At 45.7% G+C, this 21,477-nt stretch overlaps 1 protein-coding gene across 1 annotated transcript; it reads left to right on the top strand.

Moving 5' to 3' along the window:
* The first annotated feature begins 5,168 nt into the window (after positions 1-5,168).
* Positions 5,169-9,014, top strand: LOC149330270 (ras-related and estrogen-regulated growth inhibitor-like protein A). The gene is made up of 3 exons (XM_089559795.1): positions 5,169-5,253; positions 6,295-6,428; positions 7,242-9,014. The coding sequence occupies exons 1-3, from the start codon at positions 5,181-5,183 to the stop codon at positions 7,677-7,679; spliced, it is 645 nt and encodes a 214-aa protein (XP_089415921.1). The 5' UTR covers positions 5,169-5,180; the 3' UTR covers positions 7,680-9,014.
* The last annotated feature ends 12,463 nt before the right edge of the window (positions 9,015-21,477 follow it).

Genomic DNA, 21,477 nt, shown 5'->3' with positions numbered 1-21,477 from the left:
CTTTCATCAGTTCATTACCCTGATGTTTCCCTTAACGGCGGCGGTTAGAAAATCAGTCGCATATTAATAATGCCGAAACTTTCTAAAGTAAATGTTCAATACACTTTCAGAACGCCACACGGCAGACCTAAATAGCCCAAAATAAAGTAGCTTTCAAAGTAATCTTTTAAGTTATAGCTTCAACGAATAATTAGCCAAGATCTCAGTTTCTTCAAAGCTTAATTCTTAAGGTTTCTTAACCAAAGCTTTAAAGCAGCACCAATTACGTGAGACTCGGCCCAAGTGCCTAACGCTGATTGCCAGGTTACTAAGGGCAATCTACGACGAAATTTTCTAGACCTTTTAATCCCATGGGTGTTTCCAAGAAACATCAAATGCTGTGCGCTCCAACCTTAGAAACATCAAAAGCGGTGTTCGTATACTCTTTGACCTCAGGCGAAGGCAATGGCGGGGCTTCCTTAGAAGTAGAGCTTACCTGTACGTGGGAATATTTTCTATTTAGTTTCGTTCATGGATACCCTGTTCCCCATTTGCAGCTTTCTTTCCTTAAAGAAAACCTACATGCCCTCTGGAGTCAAGGAACCTTCATAGGGACGTGAAAAATGTTCGGGTTCCAGCTTATCACTGATGGGCTTCATTAGTGGTGAAAGAACGTCGACGACAGGTTCCAGAGAAAAGACGGTTAAAGAAGAAAGTATTACAGTACCATTTGCTTCGTCGCACTTTATCGCAGATATGTCTCCAGGTTCTGAAGAAATGTTAAAGTTTACCTGTAGTTGTTCGCGTATGCCCATAAATGTTTCTAGCAAGAGGTTGGCCGGAATAGCTTATTCAAACGCAGCCCCTTTGAAAGAAGCGACCGAGCAACAGTTTTGAGCTTCTGAACCCTAAAACGGAGCCTTTAAGGCACCCCTAAAGAGAGAAAGGTGTCAGAACGTGAGGACAAGGGTTCACCTTACTCTACACATATCCAGTGCTTAAGCGCCGCCATAAATGCTTCGCTAAGCGGTTAAGAAACAAACCACCGATGCCCGGTTGCTCCTGTCAGAGACGTTACTTGCAGTGATGCGTTGACGCCTTTGAGTAGCTCTAGTCGACACGAAAGCAGTTATCCCTAAAAAAAAAACTGTTTATAATCACGGTTGCATCGCAATTGTGCAATCATCCTACAACCACGAAAAAACAAACTGCACCTGGCACCATGGCTGATGTCAGGTGCAGTTTAAAAGCTGTATCAAGACATCGTCAGGAGTTCTAGAAGGGGCAGGCGTTTTTTTTAATGCTTAAGCATCAGCCTGAACAGTCATAATTAACACTCGCTTCATCTTGAACATTCTCATTGGCTAGAGGAAAGTGACGTCACCAAACGGTAGCGCTCCCATTGGCAAGAGGCAAACGAATTTATCAGAACGGAAATTACGTCACTTCCGGCAAATGCATCAACTGCTGCTTCTAGTCTCTCGCTGCCATTGCATAGTAAAATTTGGCGTCCCTGTGAACCATTTCGCTAATTCATACTCCTTTCTTGCCTCAAACTGCTCATGCAAATCTGGTAGCTTGAAAGTGAAACATTATTTTTCACCAACCAAAGCGCAATATAAATTGGTTGTTGCGTTAACGCTGTCCAGTGGACCGGCAGAACTAACTATCCATATTGTAGACTCGAACTATAGAGGTATACACAACCAATAAAAGGTCGTTCCTTAACTGGCGCAACGCTAATGCGGAGCCATTTTCTACTACTCTACTGGCTTCTCATCTCATGAGCAGGTAGACTACTGATCTGCTTGCCCTTTGTGAAATATCTGTAGCTTTATTATAGTTTGTGTACGTTTTATTCGCTTGTTATTTATATTGTCGTTAAAACAGCGAAAAACTTCACCCTCGTCGATGCTATTGTAAATGTTCGAAGTCGATAACTATTCAGCGGTAACATTCCTAACTTGAATGTCGTGTTGGTTCCTTGCGTTTCTCAAACAAAAAAATTAAGAGGTTGTGTCTCTTAGTGCGTGTTTATCGCATGACTCGCAAATGACACCTGTTTGTTTTATGCTTTTGCTTGAATGGGCCTTCAAGCCCTCGCTATGTTGCTATACGGTCATGAATGTCAATGTCAAGCTTAAGTTTTGAAAGCGGAACTCCTGGAATTTCTTCATCCCTTCATACGTAGAAATGACGCATATAAAGTAGATTATCTCCCTTTCTGAGACGAGTCACAGCTCGTTTACGATAGGGAGGCATTCATGGCGATAGCAGTCAGACCGGTTCGAGTTCCTAAACCAATATCTAACGTCCGCCCCAGTATCAGCGAACGTCATCCCATTCAACATACGCCTCGGCTTTAGCGAGAAATAAAGATCACATGAGTTTCTACCCCATCTCCGAGCTCGTTGCAAGCGATTGATCGCAATCTTCGTACCTGTGTCTTGGCAAGCCATAGCATTGTAAAATAATTATAAAAAAGCGGTGAAGACTCAGTAGAACACGAGCCAATTCTTCGTAGTGCGACACGTGCGCTCGGTATGGGCAAGAATAATGCGACAGGCGCGAACTGAACGCGTTACAAAAGTTTGTTTACGCAACCTCTCTGGGCTGTATAACCCGCGCGCGTTCTGAGAAGTGCTCGGGCAGTGCTTGCGTAAAGGGGTTGGGCGTGAAAAAATCTTTCTGGGCACAACGAGTGGGCAGCATGGGCAAAGTGAATAGAAAAAACACAATTTTCATAACCCAGCGCGAGAGCATATTTTTCCTTACGTAAAGAAAGCACACACCGAAGTTCTCTCAATCACTTGAAAGCAAAGGTGACAGAGGAGGCAATGGAGAGGTTTAATTACCGTCAGGCAGAGAAAGCTGATGGCCGCATATTCCCTCGCTATAAGAGAAGTGAAGGCGGTGGTGTTCTATTAACCACATAACGGCTAAGTACCAGAGCAGTAGGAAGCGCTGTGCATATTACAGGCGAATTCAGTCTAATATGCATTCCGCAGACTCGTGCCTTGCGTAAGTGCGCAGTGTCTTCGATAATACATGGCGTAACTGGTGCGACTGCGCTAGGAAGACAAGGAATTATGCCGCTGTACCGCAAGAACAAATTCAATAGAGAAGTCACTCAGCGTAGTTGCATGCGATCATCGCTTACAACCCGCAGTAAAACTTACGAATCTTTCGTAATAAGCGATGTTGAACCGCAGGTGTTCTTGACAAGTTGCGACCTGTCATACGCCACCGCGACATGGACATTGGCCGAAGTGGTCTCAACTGCTGAGGAGAGGAAAGATGGAGGAGGGTTCATTTTCTGCTGCCACGAGAGAGACATGGCCGGTAGCTCAAATCCTTAGCAAGTTTGATTCAAGCGTATCATCAACAGAAGTACAATCAAATACTAAAGCTTTAACATGGCAAGAAAACTAAATACACGTTTCAAGCGCTTTTCAAGAGTGCTTCAAGGGAGAGATTCTGTTTGCTTTTTGTAATCACTGTATAACGTTTGTGTTGTCTCTTCAGGGGTTAATTACGTAACGATAATAAAATATCTTTCCAGCTCACTGACAAACTGCACATGCTGAAAACCAGAAATTTATATCGAATAACGTATCACAAGGTTCGAATGTTTACTCAATATGAAGCAGATGAGGTGTTTTGTCTTATGGCAGGCTTTACACAGAAACATCTTATATCGAGGAGGGCGTTGCATGCAAATGACTCATCACGTTTTTGTTCGTAGCACATGAATTAAACAATTACATTTCGCTGTTTTTAAGATTACTTGCTTTTTTCTTCTGGATAATAAAACAAAGCACCATAACTTAAATTTCATCGCGTAGAGCTAAAGACAAAGGATTTCCGCGACGGCTTGGTTTGGGTTTGGTTCGGTTTAATAGGGTTTAACGTCCCAAAGCTACTCAGGCTGTGAGGGACGCCGTAGTGGAGGGCTCCGGAAATTTCGACCACCTGGCGTTCTTTAACGTCCACTGACATCGCACAGTACACGGGCCTCTAGAATTTCGCCCTCAGCGAAATTCGGCCGCCGCAGCCGGGATCGAACCTGCGTCTACCGCGACGGAGGCAAAAAAACTGAATTTTGAAGTCACTGACAATACATTCATGCACGACGGAAATAAACAGGAGAATTTCTGCTTTGTTTTACTGTTTCTATAAGAGGCACATAATCGGGAATCGACTAAGGTTTGGGCAGAATGAGTGCACCGAAAAAGAGTTCTGCTAATATGCTGTGTCCGTTTCGAGTCCCGTGTAGCAAAAGCAAAGAACTTTCTTACATGTAAGCTGTCGGCCATGGAGTGGCCCTCCAAAATGCGCGCCTGGATCATTCGCACTTCTGAGTGTTCTTAATGTCACCCTCCAAAGCAATACACCTCTGTCACATTACTGGCAGTAGTCATTTCGTTTCTCCTCTTAGGTGGCAATTATTGACCATTTCTTTCGTCTTTTGCGAGGACGAATCCCCGATGATGTCATCGAGAACCGGCCGTGAGTCATATATTTATGTGAAAAAAAAAAAAAAACTAATTCCCACTAAAAAACTTCCTGCAAGGTCCACTTTTGCGACGGGCGCCAGTATAGTAACATGCAGTGAAGGCATCATTCATCGACAGCCTCACGTGCAAGGACTACTTCCAACATATTAACAAAATCTGAAGCTCCGCAGCAAACTGCAATCCAAAAGCCGAAAAGAGTGAAAAGCATAAAGCCGAAGTGAAAAGCAAATGGGCACGAGCGGTCAGAAAACCGAAACAAAGCGCCGCGCGCTCCTTAGAGGACGCACGTGGCCTCCGCCGGGGCCTCCTATTGGCTAAGACGCATGACCACGTGACCTAGCAACGCGCCCCACGTGTAGCCGGCTCGTTTCTTCTTTTTTTTCTCTCCTTCACGGAGCTTTAAAACAGGGCTTTTCTCAGCGGCGCCAGAGACCATCAGGCGCGGCGCTCGTCGTATCAACTTTCTTTCGCTCCGTCGCGAGTTCCTTTTGCGGCCGCTGAGAGGAAGTCTCTCGCCTAACGAAGTCGGCTGACCTTCTCATTGGAAAGTGCGTCCGTCTTCTTCGAAATGCTCCCGAGTCTGGATCAGTGCTCGTAGTTCTGGCGTGACTCGGAGAAATCAGAGTCGGCGTTGATTTGAGGTTCACGTGAGACATCAGAGACCGACCTCTGGCGCCCGTGGCAATGACTCGAAAGAACTGTGGACTGTCGCCGATTCGCATCATGCTCGTAGGAAGCCGAAGCGTGGGAAAATCAGGTCAGTAAACGCTCGCTGTTTTTTTTTTGTTGTTGCATTAACCGCACAATTTCACGATGATTACTGCATGATAATTCTTACAATTCGCGAGCTAATCTGTCTTCACTTCCTCTTAGAATTTTTATCCTCTCAAGTCGTGGCTCACAGTTACGGTCGTTTCCATTTTTGGATAGCGGGTGATCTTGTAACGAGCCTGAAACTTTATCTAGTGATTGCTCATAATCCCTGTCACGTTCTTCGATACAGCGGCCAGTTTGTCCGACATATATTTTGCCACATGAAAGGGGGCTCTCATAGACCACTGTATGATGTCGCACTCACCGTCCACGCAGTCCATCGTAACGGAGACGTCGAGTTATAAACATAATTATGCGCCACTTCATTTGCTGAACCTTGCCTTTGGTACCGAAGCAGGCGACTGAAATTGCTTTCCGGCCACGAGACATGACAAAGGTGTTAAAGATAAATGGCAGAGTTAAAAAGCAATAAATCAAAAAACGAATTGTTATAAAACACTGCCCCAGGCATGCCTGAGTGCAAAATGGGTGCCCATGATAACGTTCCGCTAGGGTGATGTGATCTGAACCAGCTCTTTTGTCCCCTTGGAAAAAGCGAAATAGGTGTGGAGCTATTAGGTCTCATTATTTTCTACATCTGCTGTGATTCCGTGTGGTATCGATACCCGAATTGCTTTGTTTCTAAGCTTTCTTGAGGGCCCTCGGTCGGAACTGCGAAGAGTAGACTCGGTGGCATGCCGACGCGATGTGAGGTCGATTGGTTAATTGGGCAATGTTCGATATTTTGGCTGACAGAAAAACTAAGTTCATCATGTCAAAAACCGAAGGGTTCAGGGGCGCTTATTTAGCGATAGGACTTTCTCAGCGTTTGAGAACTCTTATTGTCGTATATCCTTTAAAACATTAAAACGACACAATGCTTGATTTCTGATGAGCAAGCTAGAAGGAAAATAATTTTTTTTTAACACAATATGATGAGAAAGACTGGAAACGTTGTTGACTTAGTGTTCAATTATCATCTCAGCCATCACCGTGCGGTTCCTCACACGGCGGTTCATCGGCGAGTACAGTTCCATGAAGGACCTGCTGTACAGACACACAGTTCTTGTGGACAACCGGACCTGCGAGCTCGAGATCCTGGACACATCGAGAAACCAGGTGGGAAAGGATGCCGCATAATTTCAAGGCAAAGTTTTTATTTCAATTTTAACTACCTTGTTGGCAATAGCATCAATGTTTTAGTGACCATTGCAGCAGTCTATAAAGCCTGAGCAGTGAAGCTAGCATGGAGGTGGGGTTTCAGAGCGCAGATCTTGTCTTCTATATGGGCGGTCTTTATTTTTGTTTTACTTCATTATTTGGCAGACTTAGTGCCCTGCCACAGATCATGGAAATCGACTTGGTAAACAAAACATCACGGAGAGTTGGTCAAATCAAACAGGCGATTTGAAAGTCTGGCTTTGCTTTTCTAACACACCTACTCATGCGTCCTCGAAAATAAGAGACTCTCAACCAAAATACATTCGCAGTTAGTGAATATCCTTTCTAATATGAAGCTCCGCGTTGCTCTAGTGTAAGCATCAAGCCCTCAGTTTCAGTATAGTAGTACAAAATACGCAGTAGCGAAAAATCTGATAATTCATCTTGAGGCCAAAGCAACATTGCCATTGACGACAGCCTGGGACATTGGCTAACGATGAAGTAGCAGCACCTCTTTTGGAACTTGGACATAGACGTTGTACGTACTTAAATAGCAATGATGCTCTGTGCCCCTCCAACGGAAGTTTCTGAAACAATTGTATTGGGGAATGTAGTAAATCATCAAACACTGCTTGCACAAGATGTTCTTATGAGTGCATCATTTTTCACTAGGTGATGTAAAGGCCCGCATTTCCCTCTAAAATTTTTTTTCGAAGCCACACTGAGTAGCTCTTCCATCTGAAACATGTTGCCTTGTGCTATTTTTCTCAGGATGAAAACATCTTCCCGGAAGACAAGATGGCTTGGGCAGACGCACTTATCGTGGTCTACAGCATCGAAGACACGTGGAGCTTCGAGGAAGCCAGCAGCTGCCTCCAGAAGGTCCGACAGCTCTGTCCGTACCTTCCTACCGTCCTGGTGGCCAACAAGCGCGACCTGCCCCACGTTCGTCAGGTGGAAGTCGACGATGGCCGCCAGCTGTCCGTTCGACTCCAGTGCAAGTTCCACGAGGTGTCGGCCGCTGAAAGCTACGCCGGAATAAGAGTGGCATTCCAGGGTATTCTGCGCGAAGTGCTGGCTACCAAGATACTCTTTTCAGTGACGCCGCTGAGACGGCGACTCACTGTCGTCACCGTGTCCAAGATGCTGGGAGCTGTCTTCGGCAAGAACAGCAAGCGACACAAGAAGAGGCCTTCTTTGACCTTCTAGGCCGCCTAAAAGAGATACAGACTCAGACTGTGTGCATGGGACGCAGACTCAGCGCAGGAAGTCAACAGATCCTCGCTTAGTGTTGAAAATATACTCCTTTCCTTATTGTGTTCACGCCATGACTACTCTTAATGAGAGACAGAGACTCGGACAGTGTATATAGAATATAAATCTTCTTTATGCTTTGTGTTTCTGCCATGACTACACCTGCTGACTCAACTTCAACAGTTGTTTAGTTATTACTGTTTGTTAATAAGGCGTTCAAACAAATGACAGTCCTGATTTGTTAAGGCGTATCGCACCCTGCGCCACACTGAATTATTAGAACGGCCGCAGGTTTCTCTCGGATGATTGTCCCCCCCCACGCCATGTGCCATATCAGAGCAGGATTTCTGGCCTTGCCGGATCCCTGATTTAACGCTGGAGTTCACTACGTCCCCGCAGTCACAAGCCTTTTCGTGGAGACCTTCATTGTCAAGCTTTTGGCTTGATTTGGCCGCATGTCTTCTCTCGTGTTCACAGTGAAGGTGCACGACAACATTAGGAACAGCCAGAATCTGTTGTTATTGGGCGTGCAGTTTGCAATTCCTATTTTTTTATCGGTGCAAAAATCAGTTGGCGCCAGCACGCAGCTATTTTCTACCGTTCTTACAAAAATGAGAAGCGGTACTCTTTATGTGTCCGGAGAGAGACCCCATAGTTCTCAGTTTATAAAGGTCAGTGCCAACAAACGAACATAAAAAAAATCCCAACATACGAGCAAAAAAAAGTATAAATGAGATTATTTTTCCATATACTAGGAATATATGGGCAAGCACACTCTAGTCAATGGGTTGTCGATTCTTAGTGCACGATGGACACACACCTGTCAGAAGCTCGAAGCCTTCTGTGCAAGAGCTTAGTAATGGTAGTCGTGGCTCAGCATCTACATCACTCCTTTTTGACATCAACACCAGTGGTCAATCGTACATGCAATACTGTGATATCCACCAAGTTTCCTTCCATTTCTTTTTTCTTCTGTATTCAATGGTTTCATGCTCCACTGTGCTACATTAAAAAATCTGCTAGTAGTGCTGACGTCTATGGCCGGTGTATCAAAATCAATGTGAGGTAAGATTTCCGAGGAAGAGGAATTGTGAAGATTTTAGGTTCTGTGATCTCCTTGCACCAAGTTGTTGGGAATGCAGTGGATACAAAAGTTTTCACTGTGGCATCACACTGTCTAATTATGAATCCGAATTCGTCAGGATGTTTATAGAATCTTCAGAGACACTTCTTTCCTGAATGCTCAATATGACGCTCAAACTACTTGTATTTGTCTTGTGTTCTCATAAAGAAATAACTGGTGACGTCTGCAATAAAATGTCAGTGTCTTCTTGTTTTAAAACGCACTTCCTTTTCTTATGACAGCGATTTTCAATAAATTTTGCTTTTATCTGTCAACAGAACTCATGGAGGCGTCAGCCCAGGTGATGCGCTGACGTGTACGAAAGCTGTAGCGGCTTAGTCGGCCACCCTTTTTCTCAAATATTGACGGTGGCTTAGCTCCGCGCAAACATTATAACAAAGGTCTTCTTCACGGTTCCTTTCAGCGAACTTCAAACGCCAAACGTCAAACGTCAGCCTCCAACTCAGTTCAGACGTCAGCCTCCAGCTCAGGCGATATTTGTGGGAGCAGTTATTTATTTATTTAATACACAAGTACCTACAGCAATCCCGAAGCATCGTCGAAGGAAGATTAACTACATACAATACCACGTGCGAACAAAAAATTAGGAATATGTCATTCAGGTAACGAAATATACGGAAAGAAAAAATGAATTAAAACCTAGTTAGTAACAACGATAACACAATATATTTCGGCGTAACGCAGGTAGACGTACGAAACTGAGACCTGGAAAAAGTACACCAAATTATTGTTTTAACAACTTTATGAAAAGCGTGTGAAGAAATCACATCACTCGAAAGATTATTCCTGTCAAGAACTACGTTATGAAAAAGTCGATCCTTAAATACATTAACGTGGCATTGAAAACTGAATATTTTTCGCGTTTTCAAGTCTCTTTGATACGTAGTGTGGTTTCTTTAAATAAACGTTTTAATTAATACTGGCACAATCATTGTATATGCTATGTAAGAATTTCAGCCTGTATATTTTTCTTCAGATTTTTAAAGCCTACCAAGCAATACTGTCCTTAATTTAAGGGCTCTTAATACCAAGGTTATAATTCTAGGTTACAAACATTGCAGTGCATTTCTATACCCTTTCCAACATGTCTATGAGAGTATCTCCGAAAGGGTACCACGCTTCATAAACATATTCTAACTCTGGCCTGACATTTGTCAACTATAGAGCTTCCTTCAGTACCTTCTTTCAGAGATACCTTAAGACGAAGAGCAAAGTGATTTTTCTAGGTACGTTTTTCGTGCTTAATTTATTTGTTCAGTCGCGAACGTACAAACAACAGTTTCAAAAAAAAAAAAGGACGAATGCTGCTGGTCGCGTTCAAATAATTAAGGGCACTATTAAGTTGTTTTACGAGCTGGGATGGTAGATTTTTTTTAGAGAACCAACCCAGGTAAACCTTTCCTTCATAAATCAACTCTTTTCTATCATATTCGATGTAGTAAGAATAATTCTAGTGTTGCCTGATTAGTCCAAATTTGATCACCAGTGTTTGATGAACATACACGCGCATACTTATTCCGCACTGCGTACACACGCCTAAAAAGTAATCTCGGCGCCCGCCAACACTGGCTGCTCAGTTAACAGCGACGACATGGGCTGAAAATTAAATGGCGACTACACCAATGGTAATACTAATCATCATCCCTAACTAGACTACCATGTGGTTTTTAGGTGCAGCATTTGCTCTAACGCTATCGCCTGTTCGTCTCTGCTGCAGTTGATGATGATGATGTCCTCGGGCTGAAGTTATGATGGATCTGCCACATCATCTTCATCACCTTCACTACGCCCACTGCTGGGCAAAGGCCTCTCCCATGTCTCTCCAATTAACCCTGTCCTTTGCCAGCTGCGGCCACCGTGTCCCCACAAACTTCCTAATCTCATCCGCCCACCTAACTTTCTGCCGCCCTCTGCCATGCTTGCCTTCTCTTAGAATCCGCTCCGTTACCCTTAAGGACCAGCGGTTATCTTGCCTTCAAATTACATGCCTTGCCCAAGCCCATTTCTGCCTCCTGATTTCGACTAGAACGCAATTAACCCCCGTTTGTTCCCCCACATACTCCGCCCTCTTCCGATCTCTTAACGTTACACCTATCATTTTTCTTTCCATAGTTCGCTGCGTTCTCCTTAACTTATGCTAACCCTTTTCGTTACCTTTCCCGTTCCTGCCCTATAGGCGAGTACTGCTAAGATACAAGTGTTATGTACTTTTCTGTTGAGGGATCCGCCACAATTCCAGGTAAACGGCAAAGTGTGAAGCGAGATAGCTTGTTTTCGTCCGGGGGCTTTTATTACTTGTAACAAGGCCATCAGCTACCGAGCGTGACCATGACGACCTTGTGCTTAGAGGTATGAGTACTAATAGGGTTGATGGCCGTGACGCTACGATGACGTCAGGCAGTCATTTGTTCCAGTAGCATCCTAAGCAAATGCAACTATTGGATATATACGAAACTCGAGCAGCCAGCGCTCATCTTCAGCAGTACCTCGGGCGTCAATAATAATATGGTTCTTTCCTCCCGCACACTTGCAGTGTTCAGAACACGATGCTCCACCGCGATTGCCTCTATGGACATCCCGCAACGCGACTATAGTATAGCAAGTCACCGTTGGCAGCTTTAGAATAAATGCGGTGGCAGCTAGTGTTTAGCATGCCGGGATATCTAGTCATAAAGGATATTTTTCCGAGAGTCGTTTCATGCGGCCTCTCTGCGACCTTCTTGATGACGACCAAGTAAGCGGAAAGCTCCGAGTGTTTTCTTACACGAGACCATGCTCAGTAAGGAGGCAGGGGGAATTTCCCTTTACCAGTTAGTTGTTTTAAAAAATTCTCCATTATACTGGGAAAAGGCCGAATTATTCTCAGCGGAGAAATCAAGTGCAACTGGAGATTTGGCTGTTTATGAGCAGCAGAGTTTTCTTTTCCCTTAAAAAAAAAGAACGAGAAGGAGTACATTAAGAAAAGCCCGTGGAACTCACCCACGTCAGGCTGAGGCACCGTGCCGTCGTAAACTGCCTTGAAACGGGACCCGTAGCTAGCTGCCCGGTTCTTTCTGAGGCCAGCTGCAAGCAGGAAGAGGCACCGACACGGACGCATTACCGCTGTTCTCGCTGCCTGCAAAACGAGCAGCCAGATTTACAGTTCTCCCAAACACCGCGCAAAAACTTTCCTTTCTTTAGAATCTAATACCTCTGCCACGCCTCTACATTTCCCCTCAACGGAGTTCTTGACCCCTGGATGTGCGCTCGGTTTCTACGAGACAGCACCGAGTTCAGGATGAAAGCCCGCGGAAAAAAGAGAAGCCCGATGAGAAACTTTCGCTGCTAGACTTGATTCACGGCTCCGCACTAGAAGAGCGTATACAAACGCGGGTGCCCTCGAAGACGTGCGTACCACGCTGGCTCGACGACAACCTTGGCTTGGATGCAAATGGATCCCGCTCGGCCACCGGGGTCGCACCGCTGGCGGGGGGTCGTTGGCCGCCTTTGCGCCGGCAAGCGCCTGGCGTCGCTCCAAGTCGGCAGCACCACCTTTGTTATCCTAGCAATGCAGGGCGCTTCCTTGTTTTCTTGGGGGCCGGTCCAAGCGAGGATCTGCTGCCCTTAAACATTCTGCGGTGGTGTGCACCATACACTACGCAAAAAGCTAGTGGGAAGTGTTTACGTTCTTTGCTTCCAGGTTTTCCTTTCGGCAGAGTGCCCATTCCTGAGGAAGATGCACTGTTTCTGAATAAGATGCAAACAAAGCTTGCACTGCTGAAACGATGTGCTGGAAATTTGTTGTATGCATGATGCGGACTGATTACTTCAGGAACGGGAAGAAAAGGCAAGTAATGTTGGCGCTCCGCAGCGAACGGATAAAGCATGTTGCAAGAACCTGAATACAACCTCATAAAAATGCTCTATAGACTTTCTATGTACCTCTTGTAGATTCGTTTGCCTTCCCTTAGATATTTCCTTTTTTCTATTCATAGTCTATACACTGTCTTTAGACAGTTCAAACATTGCTTAGAACAGTCTTTAGACATTGCTTAGAACAACGTCCAAGTGTGTGACCATAAATCAACAGATTGTAGATAGACAATTTAGAAAGTTTGCACTCTCTAGAGGTTTTGTTTATAGAAAGGTTACAGATGTTGAATAGACTGTTTAAAGACAAGTCCTCTTGTCTAAACGTTGGGAAGCACCCTGAAGCTTCAGCTTCCCTAACTCACTTTATGCTTTAAGAAACTAACCTACCTGCCCTTTCTCTACCATAAAGAAATATTTGTATCGAAAAAAGTAAAACTACATAGCGAAACCAAAATATTAAGCATTACCGCTTTTAGGAAACGAATGAATGCAGTAATGTGTGCTTTCTAAAACCCATTCTCTGTGATTGCGAATAGGCGTAAAGCGGTATTGCAAAAAAAAAAAAAAACTTAAACTAAAGTATACAAGCATTTACACTTTTGCAATGTGATGGATGGCCAGTAATGAAGAAGTACCGGGAATTCTGCACTTTTACCCCCCCCCCCCCCCGTTTCTTTGCCTAGTAGTTACGTGGATACAATGTCTAACAGCTTAGAAGATATATAACAGTTGAGTTGCGTTATAACGAAACGATTTATAAAGGAATACTGGATATAACGAAAGAATAACGATTCCCTGTGGAATCTCACTCAACAAATGTTGTAACGAAGCTACGGCTATAACAAAGTAATTGCCGGGCGCCCTCAGCTTCTTTATAACGAAGTTCAACTATAATGTAATTAGTCAACGATGGGCATTACAGTTGAAAATTTACACAACTGTGCAAGCAAGCCTTGGTTGAAGCTCCAGTTGTGAAGTCTTTATAACAGACCACTCCGCAAGAAACCATTCCAGAGCGGAGGCAGCAGTCGTTAACGTCTCGCAAGCAGGGCCGGAAGGTACCTGGATGGAGCTCTTAGCTCCCAAGTCCCGGCCTGTTTCCGTGGCAAACGGTCAGTGGGTGGTTTCTTTTTATACAGCCGAGCCGCTTCGAGAAGCGAAAGGAATCTTGGCCGGCCCGTCTGCTGGCGTTGATAAATATTTGGACCCGTCGACGCTCCTCGCTCAGCCCCATCCCCACTTGCCCCCTTCCCCATCTCTCGCTGGCACCTCCTCTTAATTCTGAGGCTGGGCGTGCCTGGAAGCGGTCAGCGGCGCGATGAAGGACGCCGGTTATGCCAGGTCCCGGCGTCAGAGCACGTATACTAAGCCCCCTGCTTGGGAAGATGGACGCGCCCTGCCTGCCTCTGATGCAAAACACTCGGCCACTCAAGTTCAGGAAGAGAGCAGTGGCGTTCGGGGCTTTCGCTAAATGATGTGCCGGTAACGTGGCAGAGCCGCAAGGCCCGCCGCTTGTTCTGTCAACGAAGAGGTGGGGACGGGTGGCGAAGAAAGGTCAGACAGAAATGAAATGCCAGTACTACCGCTATTGGATTTTCTTGTTGTGTCTGCACAAATGGGGCACATAATAATTTGTTTCCCCTTAACGCGATAGCTTAAGGAGCTCGTGTCACATAAAATCAAGCGTAGTTGACCGTGGGCGAAAAATCCAGGAAAGGTCTCCAGAGAAGCGACCTAGGATGTGGGTAGGTCACCTGATCATGTAACCTTATGGCGTCATCACAACCTAACCAATGGATTGTGAGCAAACTGCGCACCGTAGTGGGTGGAAATCTCTAGAGGTTGAATGATTGGTTGCTAGATGTTGCTCGGCAAGAGGATCCTGGGTCTCACAAGCTTCACCAGTGGAAGCACTTGCCATCGCAGGGCAGTGGCGCATCACTTAACCGATGCTCCTCTGTACCAGGAGTGGTATGGGGAGTGGTATGGGGACATATGAATGTTAAGTAGGGAATGAGAATTTGTGCATATATGGGTATTAACCCACTAAGCTGCCGCCGCGGTGGTTCAGTGGTTACGGCGTTCGGCTGCTGACTCGAAAGACACGGATTCGATCCCGGCCGCGGTGGTCGAATTTCGATGGAGGCGAAATGCTAGAGGCCCGTGTGCTGTGCGATGTCAGTGCTCGTTAAAGAACCCCAGGTGCTCGAAATTTCCGGAGCCCTTCACTACGGCGTCCCTTATAACCTGAGTTGCTTTCGGATGTCAACACCCCGTAAACACTAACACACTAAGCTGTCGCTTCATAGCCTCAAGGCGAAGCTTAGGTGTCCGCTCTAATATCCACTTTTCCTGTAAGAGTAGCTGGCATCTTAGTTCGGCTTTTTGAGAGCCTTCAGTACTAGCGTTCCTTCCTTAACTAAGAAGCTAAATATATTCAATTTTACAAGGTTCTTGGGTTGAATTGAAATAACGTTATGTGCATGTTTCGAACACTGGCGAAAAATGTTTGTGGCGGGAAAATAAGTTGCCATAACACAAGTTTTGCAGGGTCCCCAGAGACACGACTTACGCTCAGAGCTTTATTCGGGAAAACTTGTTTTTTTTTTTCGTATAGCCTTGCATAGTGCTGTAATGGGTAAGTTTTGATTCTTATCACTGTTCCATATATACAGCTACAAAGCAAAGGAATAAAAAAAGACATCCAGTAACCACAGCGCAAACCAAGAGGTATATTTTGCAACGTTCTTCCAACTTCATTTTGGTGGAGCCGTGGAATTGCTTGTGCTTTTGCCGAATATTCAGTTTACCTTGCCTAGCCCACAAGTTAGTGGAACGATCGTAATTGTTAGAGAAACGCGCTTGGCCCAGAGTCATATGGGTTTAACATCCCAAAGAGACTCAGGCTATGAGGTACGCCGTAGTGGAGGGCTCCGGAAATATCGACCACCTGGGGATCTTTAACGTGCATTCACATCCCACAGTATACGGGCCTCTAGAATTTCGCCTCCATCGAAATTAGACCGCCGTGGCTGGAATCGAACCCGCGTCTTTCGCGTCAACAACCGAGCACCATAAACATTGAGCCACCGTGGCGGCCAAGGATCATATACAGGTGTTTCATCGAAGACTTGACACAATGCTTAAAAATAGGCTTGTCGAGTGAGAAGGGCACTTTTTTCGCCATACCATTGTCAGCGGTGTAGTACAGGTGTCCACAAAAGTTTTCGGATCACGAAAATTACGATAAAACTTAATTTATGAGCAGTTTCTGCATGAATCCGAGAACTGACGGATGAACTCCGTACTTTCCTTCGCGAACAACACGATGCACTTCTTAGTGTCAGGCTGTGCATCTACGTAGCGAGAAAATTGAGGCTTTCTGCGGTTTCGGCGTTCCGAAAACTTTTGTGGGCACCTGTACATCAGTATACAGCTAAGGCGTGATAACTATAGCAGTATCGCTAACGAATATTGAATGGTCAACTTTTTAACTATTACAGTTAGGCTCCTTAATTATTGAGAGGCGTGTAGCCCACCGTAAGTAATATTCAAATCAGTTTTTAGAATTTCGAAAAAGCGGTACCCTCGGCGTACTGGCCCATCAAATTTGGCTACATCGCGCCAAAATACATTCCTTATCGAGAAGCTTGCTGGCAAAACAACCTGTGAAGTGCACGCAACCCTTCGAAATAGTTGAAATTAGTTGTGCCACAGCGCCGAAGGTAACCGCTTTTTCGAAATTCAAAAATTGATATCGATATTATTTACGTTCGGCTACACGCCTCTGAATAATTAACCAGCCCAACAGTAATAGCTCAAAAGTTAACTGGTCAGTATTAGTTAACCAACGTGATAGTTAGCATATCTTACCTGTATTCTGATGCACATCACCGCTGGCAATGCTATGCCGAAAAAGCGCTCTTCTAACTCAAAAGCCTATTTTATAAATCATATAAAGTTTTCTGTGAAACGCCCTGTATATCCCCCAGAGGTATGTATTGGTTGAACACGAAAGATCGGAAGCCGAATGAAATGTCGCATGCACAACAAATCAAAATTTATACAGTGGAGAAAGTTTCCTTACAGCATAGCTTCCCTCAAAAGCATTTACACACCATTTCTCGCCCTTACTTTACATAACAGTCGCATACGAGCAAAAAACCATCCAGTGACATAGTAAGAGATTCTAACTTAACGAAACGTGCCGCGGCCACCTCGAAACATTCCTTTTTTTTTATCATTAACCATCGCGTATTGCATCGCTTGCGGATATGTACCAGATAAGCAACTCTAAGGATACCAGCAACGGGTCTATAGCAAACAACATCTGATAATAACGCTGCTACTTTTGGAATCAACAGCAGTTTCAGAACCTGTTCAGTGCCCGCCGTTTATCAGCAGGGTAAACGAAACGAGGAAACTGGAAGTGGTCGCAATTATTGGGCGAGTCCGAAGGCGCTTTGCAAGAACAGCTGCCCGCGCTATAACCATGACTTGCCGTAATTGTCGCGCCCTCTGCCGACCTTTTTGCGATCTAGATTGCAACGAATCAGACCGCTAATATCTTCTGGGGAATAAAAAGTCTATCCTGAGGGAAATAGAAACTAAGGAGCATCTCTTTACTTTCTGGCGCGGTCTGCAACGAGCTCTCGAGTGGTTCGTGAGTTGTGATCATTCCGACCAGTCTGGTGCTGATATAAACTGTATAACGACCAGTTTTATTTCCCTTTGCGGTTGTAATGAATGCTTTCTAAACCGAGAGTCGCAAAACGCAGCTCGCAACGAGCAGTGCATAGACAAGATGATTGCATGCTACCCCACGCAATCTATAGGGAAAAGGTCATGAAGAATTATGTACGCGCTAAGCACCCAGGATAAGCTTTCAGCAGCTTCCAGATCTGATCGATATCTTGGATGTTCGACAGAAGTTTTCGTGCGAAAATAACTGCACGACTTGACCGCACAAGCACACAGGCTGCCCGAGACAGGCGTCGTGCCTACTCGCGCACGTAGCGCCACCTATCACGCGCTATAAACAGTGCTTCTCGCTAAGCCTGAATCGATAAGGAAGTGTAATCGATTGAGATAAATGATGGTGTTGGCAGGCGCATCTCGCGCGCAGTGCGTGACAATCAAATGGTTCTCAACAACGAGACTCCTGCGGTCGCCGTATAAAGGCTTGATAAACTGCTCAACATCTTAGCTAGAACATATCTACGCAGGTGAGATTACACTTCCTTGATCGTATTTATGTAAACGAAACCGTGCTCGAAGATCATGCGCTCGTTCGTGCAGTAATGGCCGCAGTAAACTCACCGCTGGAGTTCAGTGTAACCCTTTGAGGTAGGAACATAGTGAGAGGCTCGTTAGTCGCTTCTCACATGTACGGAGAGAGCCCCACACCAGTGTACTGCTTCCCAAAATGGCGCTTACTGCGTAGACGTAATGAAGCAGACGAATTCCCTGGTCGCTCACATTAAGCCCAGCACATAAGCGTAGACAGTTTGAGATAGTGTTTCGCTCATCGACCTATATTTAGAACACTCAAGATATTTCAGCAAATTCATTTGCTTTTCTTTAGCAGTCGAATGGTTGTTGAAGACGACATCAGTTTGAATTCTGTTTCTCAATAGAATCAACAGCACACACACATTACATACAGATAAAGAGTGATCACAATATGGCTTCGGAGAGTCTATCAGGCTGAAACATCTGAAAACATAGACGCATTTGACGGGGATGATTATAAAACCTTTTATTCCTGCATGAAATGCTTTTTTCCTCAAGTAACGCGCACGTGACCAGTTTCAAAGAAACTAATGAATGGTTTGGTTTATTGGGGTTTAACGTCCCAAAGCGACTGAGGCTATGAGAGACGCCGTAGTGAAGGGCTCCGGAAATTTCGACCACCTGGGGTTCTTTAACGTGCACTGACATCGCACAGCACACGGGCCTCTAGAATTTCGCCTCCAAGAAATTCAGCCGCCGCGGCCGGGATCGAACCCACGTCTTTCGGTCAGCAGCCGAGCGCCGTAACCACTGAGCCACCGCGGCGGGGCGAAACTAATGAATGAATGCTGGGAGAACAGCTCCCGAAGTAACTGCGTTTGCCCGTCTCACGTCACGTCTGCACATGTAACTTCATTACACCTGAATACATAAACCGTTAGATAAGATTAGATTAAATCAAGGGTGTTGATAACGACGAGGCGCGCGTAACAGTGGAGATCTTGAGGAGCAGTGCGGGTGCAGCTGCCAACAATAGCTCATGCACAATAGGGAGCACTTGCGATTCGGAGCCGAACCCACAATCATGGCCGCCATACACCCAGTGGCTCAGATGCGCTTAACGACCGCCACGAGGCCCGAAATGCACTCAAGAAGGAGCAGCAAGGCTCCACGTCTAAGGTTTCTTTGGAGCCGCACGCGCCCTGTGGGCAAACGCTGGTATCTGGATCATCATCTCGCCTTTGTGAGGGAGTGTTGCGCCAGCGTGGTATGCGCGCTTTTGCAAAACGGCCGCTAAAGAGAGAAAGTATGCGGCGTACGATCTGGTAGTGGACAAGGGTATGCTTAAAGCAACGCCGTAATTGCAATGTTACGCAGCATAGACGCAGGCCTCGCATGCCTGCGCCGCACCTCATCATGCCTGGAGCGCGCATTCTTTAGTGACAGGAGAGCCACCCGAGGTGCAATTATGGAGAGAAGGCAAGCCCTATTGAAGAGTTTCCAATTTCGATAATCGTTTCGGAGCTGGTTTGGTGGTAACTTTTCAGGCGTCGGGCCTCGCAACTTTCAGAAGTTGGGGACTTTGCCAAGGAGAGAATTACTTGAGGAGTAGCCTTTAAAACAGCTCCGAAAACGCAGGCGTTCAGCACGCGTCTTTGTATCTGAGATCAAGTGCGTAGCAGTGCAATCATGCCGTGACGCATAGATATCACTCAGAAAACTTCGTTTCCAGGTGTGTGGTGTTCAGCGGGGTGATTTGGAACACTTTAACAATGTCTTCCTGCACTCTCACTTTTCCTTGCTTGTTCTTGGCATGCCTAGTTTACTATGGATCTGCATAGCAAGCTTTACTAAAAGAACCGGACGGGTAAGTGCAATGCCTTGCACCAAAAATAGGGAACGACATTCAGTAGGAAAGAGCTGGTCACTTGTCAAACCGGCGACGAAGACTAGTATGAAAACTGCTCAAGAGTTCGAGGAGTAAGCAAAGTAGCAGCACAGCATAGTCTCCTGGACAAACAAGGGGATTAAAAGCCAGATGAAGGGACACCAGTGCATGTGGTTACAAAGCGGCATGCTTTGCACAGCATCGCAGGCCCGTTTAATACAGCCGACTCTATTGCGCCTAGCAGTTTACATCGAAAATAAGGTTCCTTTTGTCTACCTCAATGTGCAGGTAGGCAGTTTCTACTTTGCCTTCACCAGCAACGTAATGGAAATAAAACCAAATTCTTAGAGATAGACCACGGAGCTCAAATTACTCATTATGTTGTCTGTAAAGTCTACCTGATATCTCTATCACACATATATGGCTAATCAGGATCCAGAAATATTACTGGGTTCCTTCGCTGAAAAGGGGTGCACTGTTCTTTCCTGACCGGCGTCGTTCATAGTACTTCGTGTTGTTCGCCACAATGCAGGACCTATCAGTGAAAGTACCAGTGACGTCAGTGTCTTGGAAGTAAGTGGAAGTGTTGAAATGATGGCGAATCCTTTTTTAAAATTAACAATATAACGAATGTAATGTTGACACTGCCTCCAAATGACATTTCCATAGCCCTGCGGAGCGTTCAGCATATACGAAGCATCTGAGAGCAGGCAATCGCTTTTGTCCATATTTTCTACCCGATTAGTCCATGCTAGTTCTTGTGCGCGAACTCACGTGCTTCGCGTCTTGCCTACACTCCCTAGCCATTTCAACTTCTACCGACGACCTGACGATATGCACTTTACTTTAAGTCCACCCACTACCAAACCACAACAATGCAGCGGCAAGCAGAAGCATTACCCACCAGCTACCTCTCCACCATCCTGGTTAGGCGGCTGCGCATCTCACCGCCACCCTCGAGCCACTTCCCTACCTCACCTCTCCACCCTCCTGCAGTGTCATCTACGGCCCACCCGTGTGTACCCTACAGACGTCCCGCCAAAATCAAGTCACCTACTGCCATCCTCCACAAGTCTTCCACCCACAGGAAACCCACGCAGCAAAGCAAGAAAAATAAGGCCGCGAAATCGAATTCAAGGACGATGTGTGTGATAGCAAGCTGGCGTATAGAGAAGCGTCACCAGTCATCTCCTCACGTCACCCTTCTAGCTACGGCGCTGCCCATCCACCTACCGCCGCCTTGCATCCAGTGCCGCTCTCCAAAAGCGCCATCCACCCTTCCACTTCCACCCATCTGCACCATCGATAGCAATTTTCGCCTCGCGTATGAAGCCTCGGCTTAGAGTAAACGCATTTATTTGAGCGAAAGCATCAAATTACCGACGGCACATCCAACTCATATCGCAGTTTTGTCGCATCAGGTCTCAGGATCGTCCAGTCAATTCTTTTTCTCCTGTTTGTATTGGTTCAAGGTTGCTTGCGGTTGCGACGGAGAGAAGAATGAAAAGGAAAGTGCACGGGCCTGCCAACTGGCTCAAGCCGAGCCACCACCGCTGCCACGTGCAGATAAAAGAGAGTTGAAAGATAAGAGGGAAGAGAAAAAGAGCGAGTAAAGACGCGCGTCGCTGCAACAACCG

The sequence above is a fragment of the Amblyomma mixtum genome, chromosome 9 (genome assembly GCF_055824585.1).
Source record: "Amblyomma mixtum isolate Tamu chromosome 9, ASM5582458v1, whole genome shotgun sequence".
NCBI lineage: Eukaryota > Metazoa > Arthropoda > Arachnida > Ixodida > Ixodidae > Amblyomma > Amblyomma mixtum.
The sequence above is the reverse complement of the archived record's forward strand: the minus strand, read 5'-3'. Positions and strand labels throughout refer to the sequence as shown.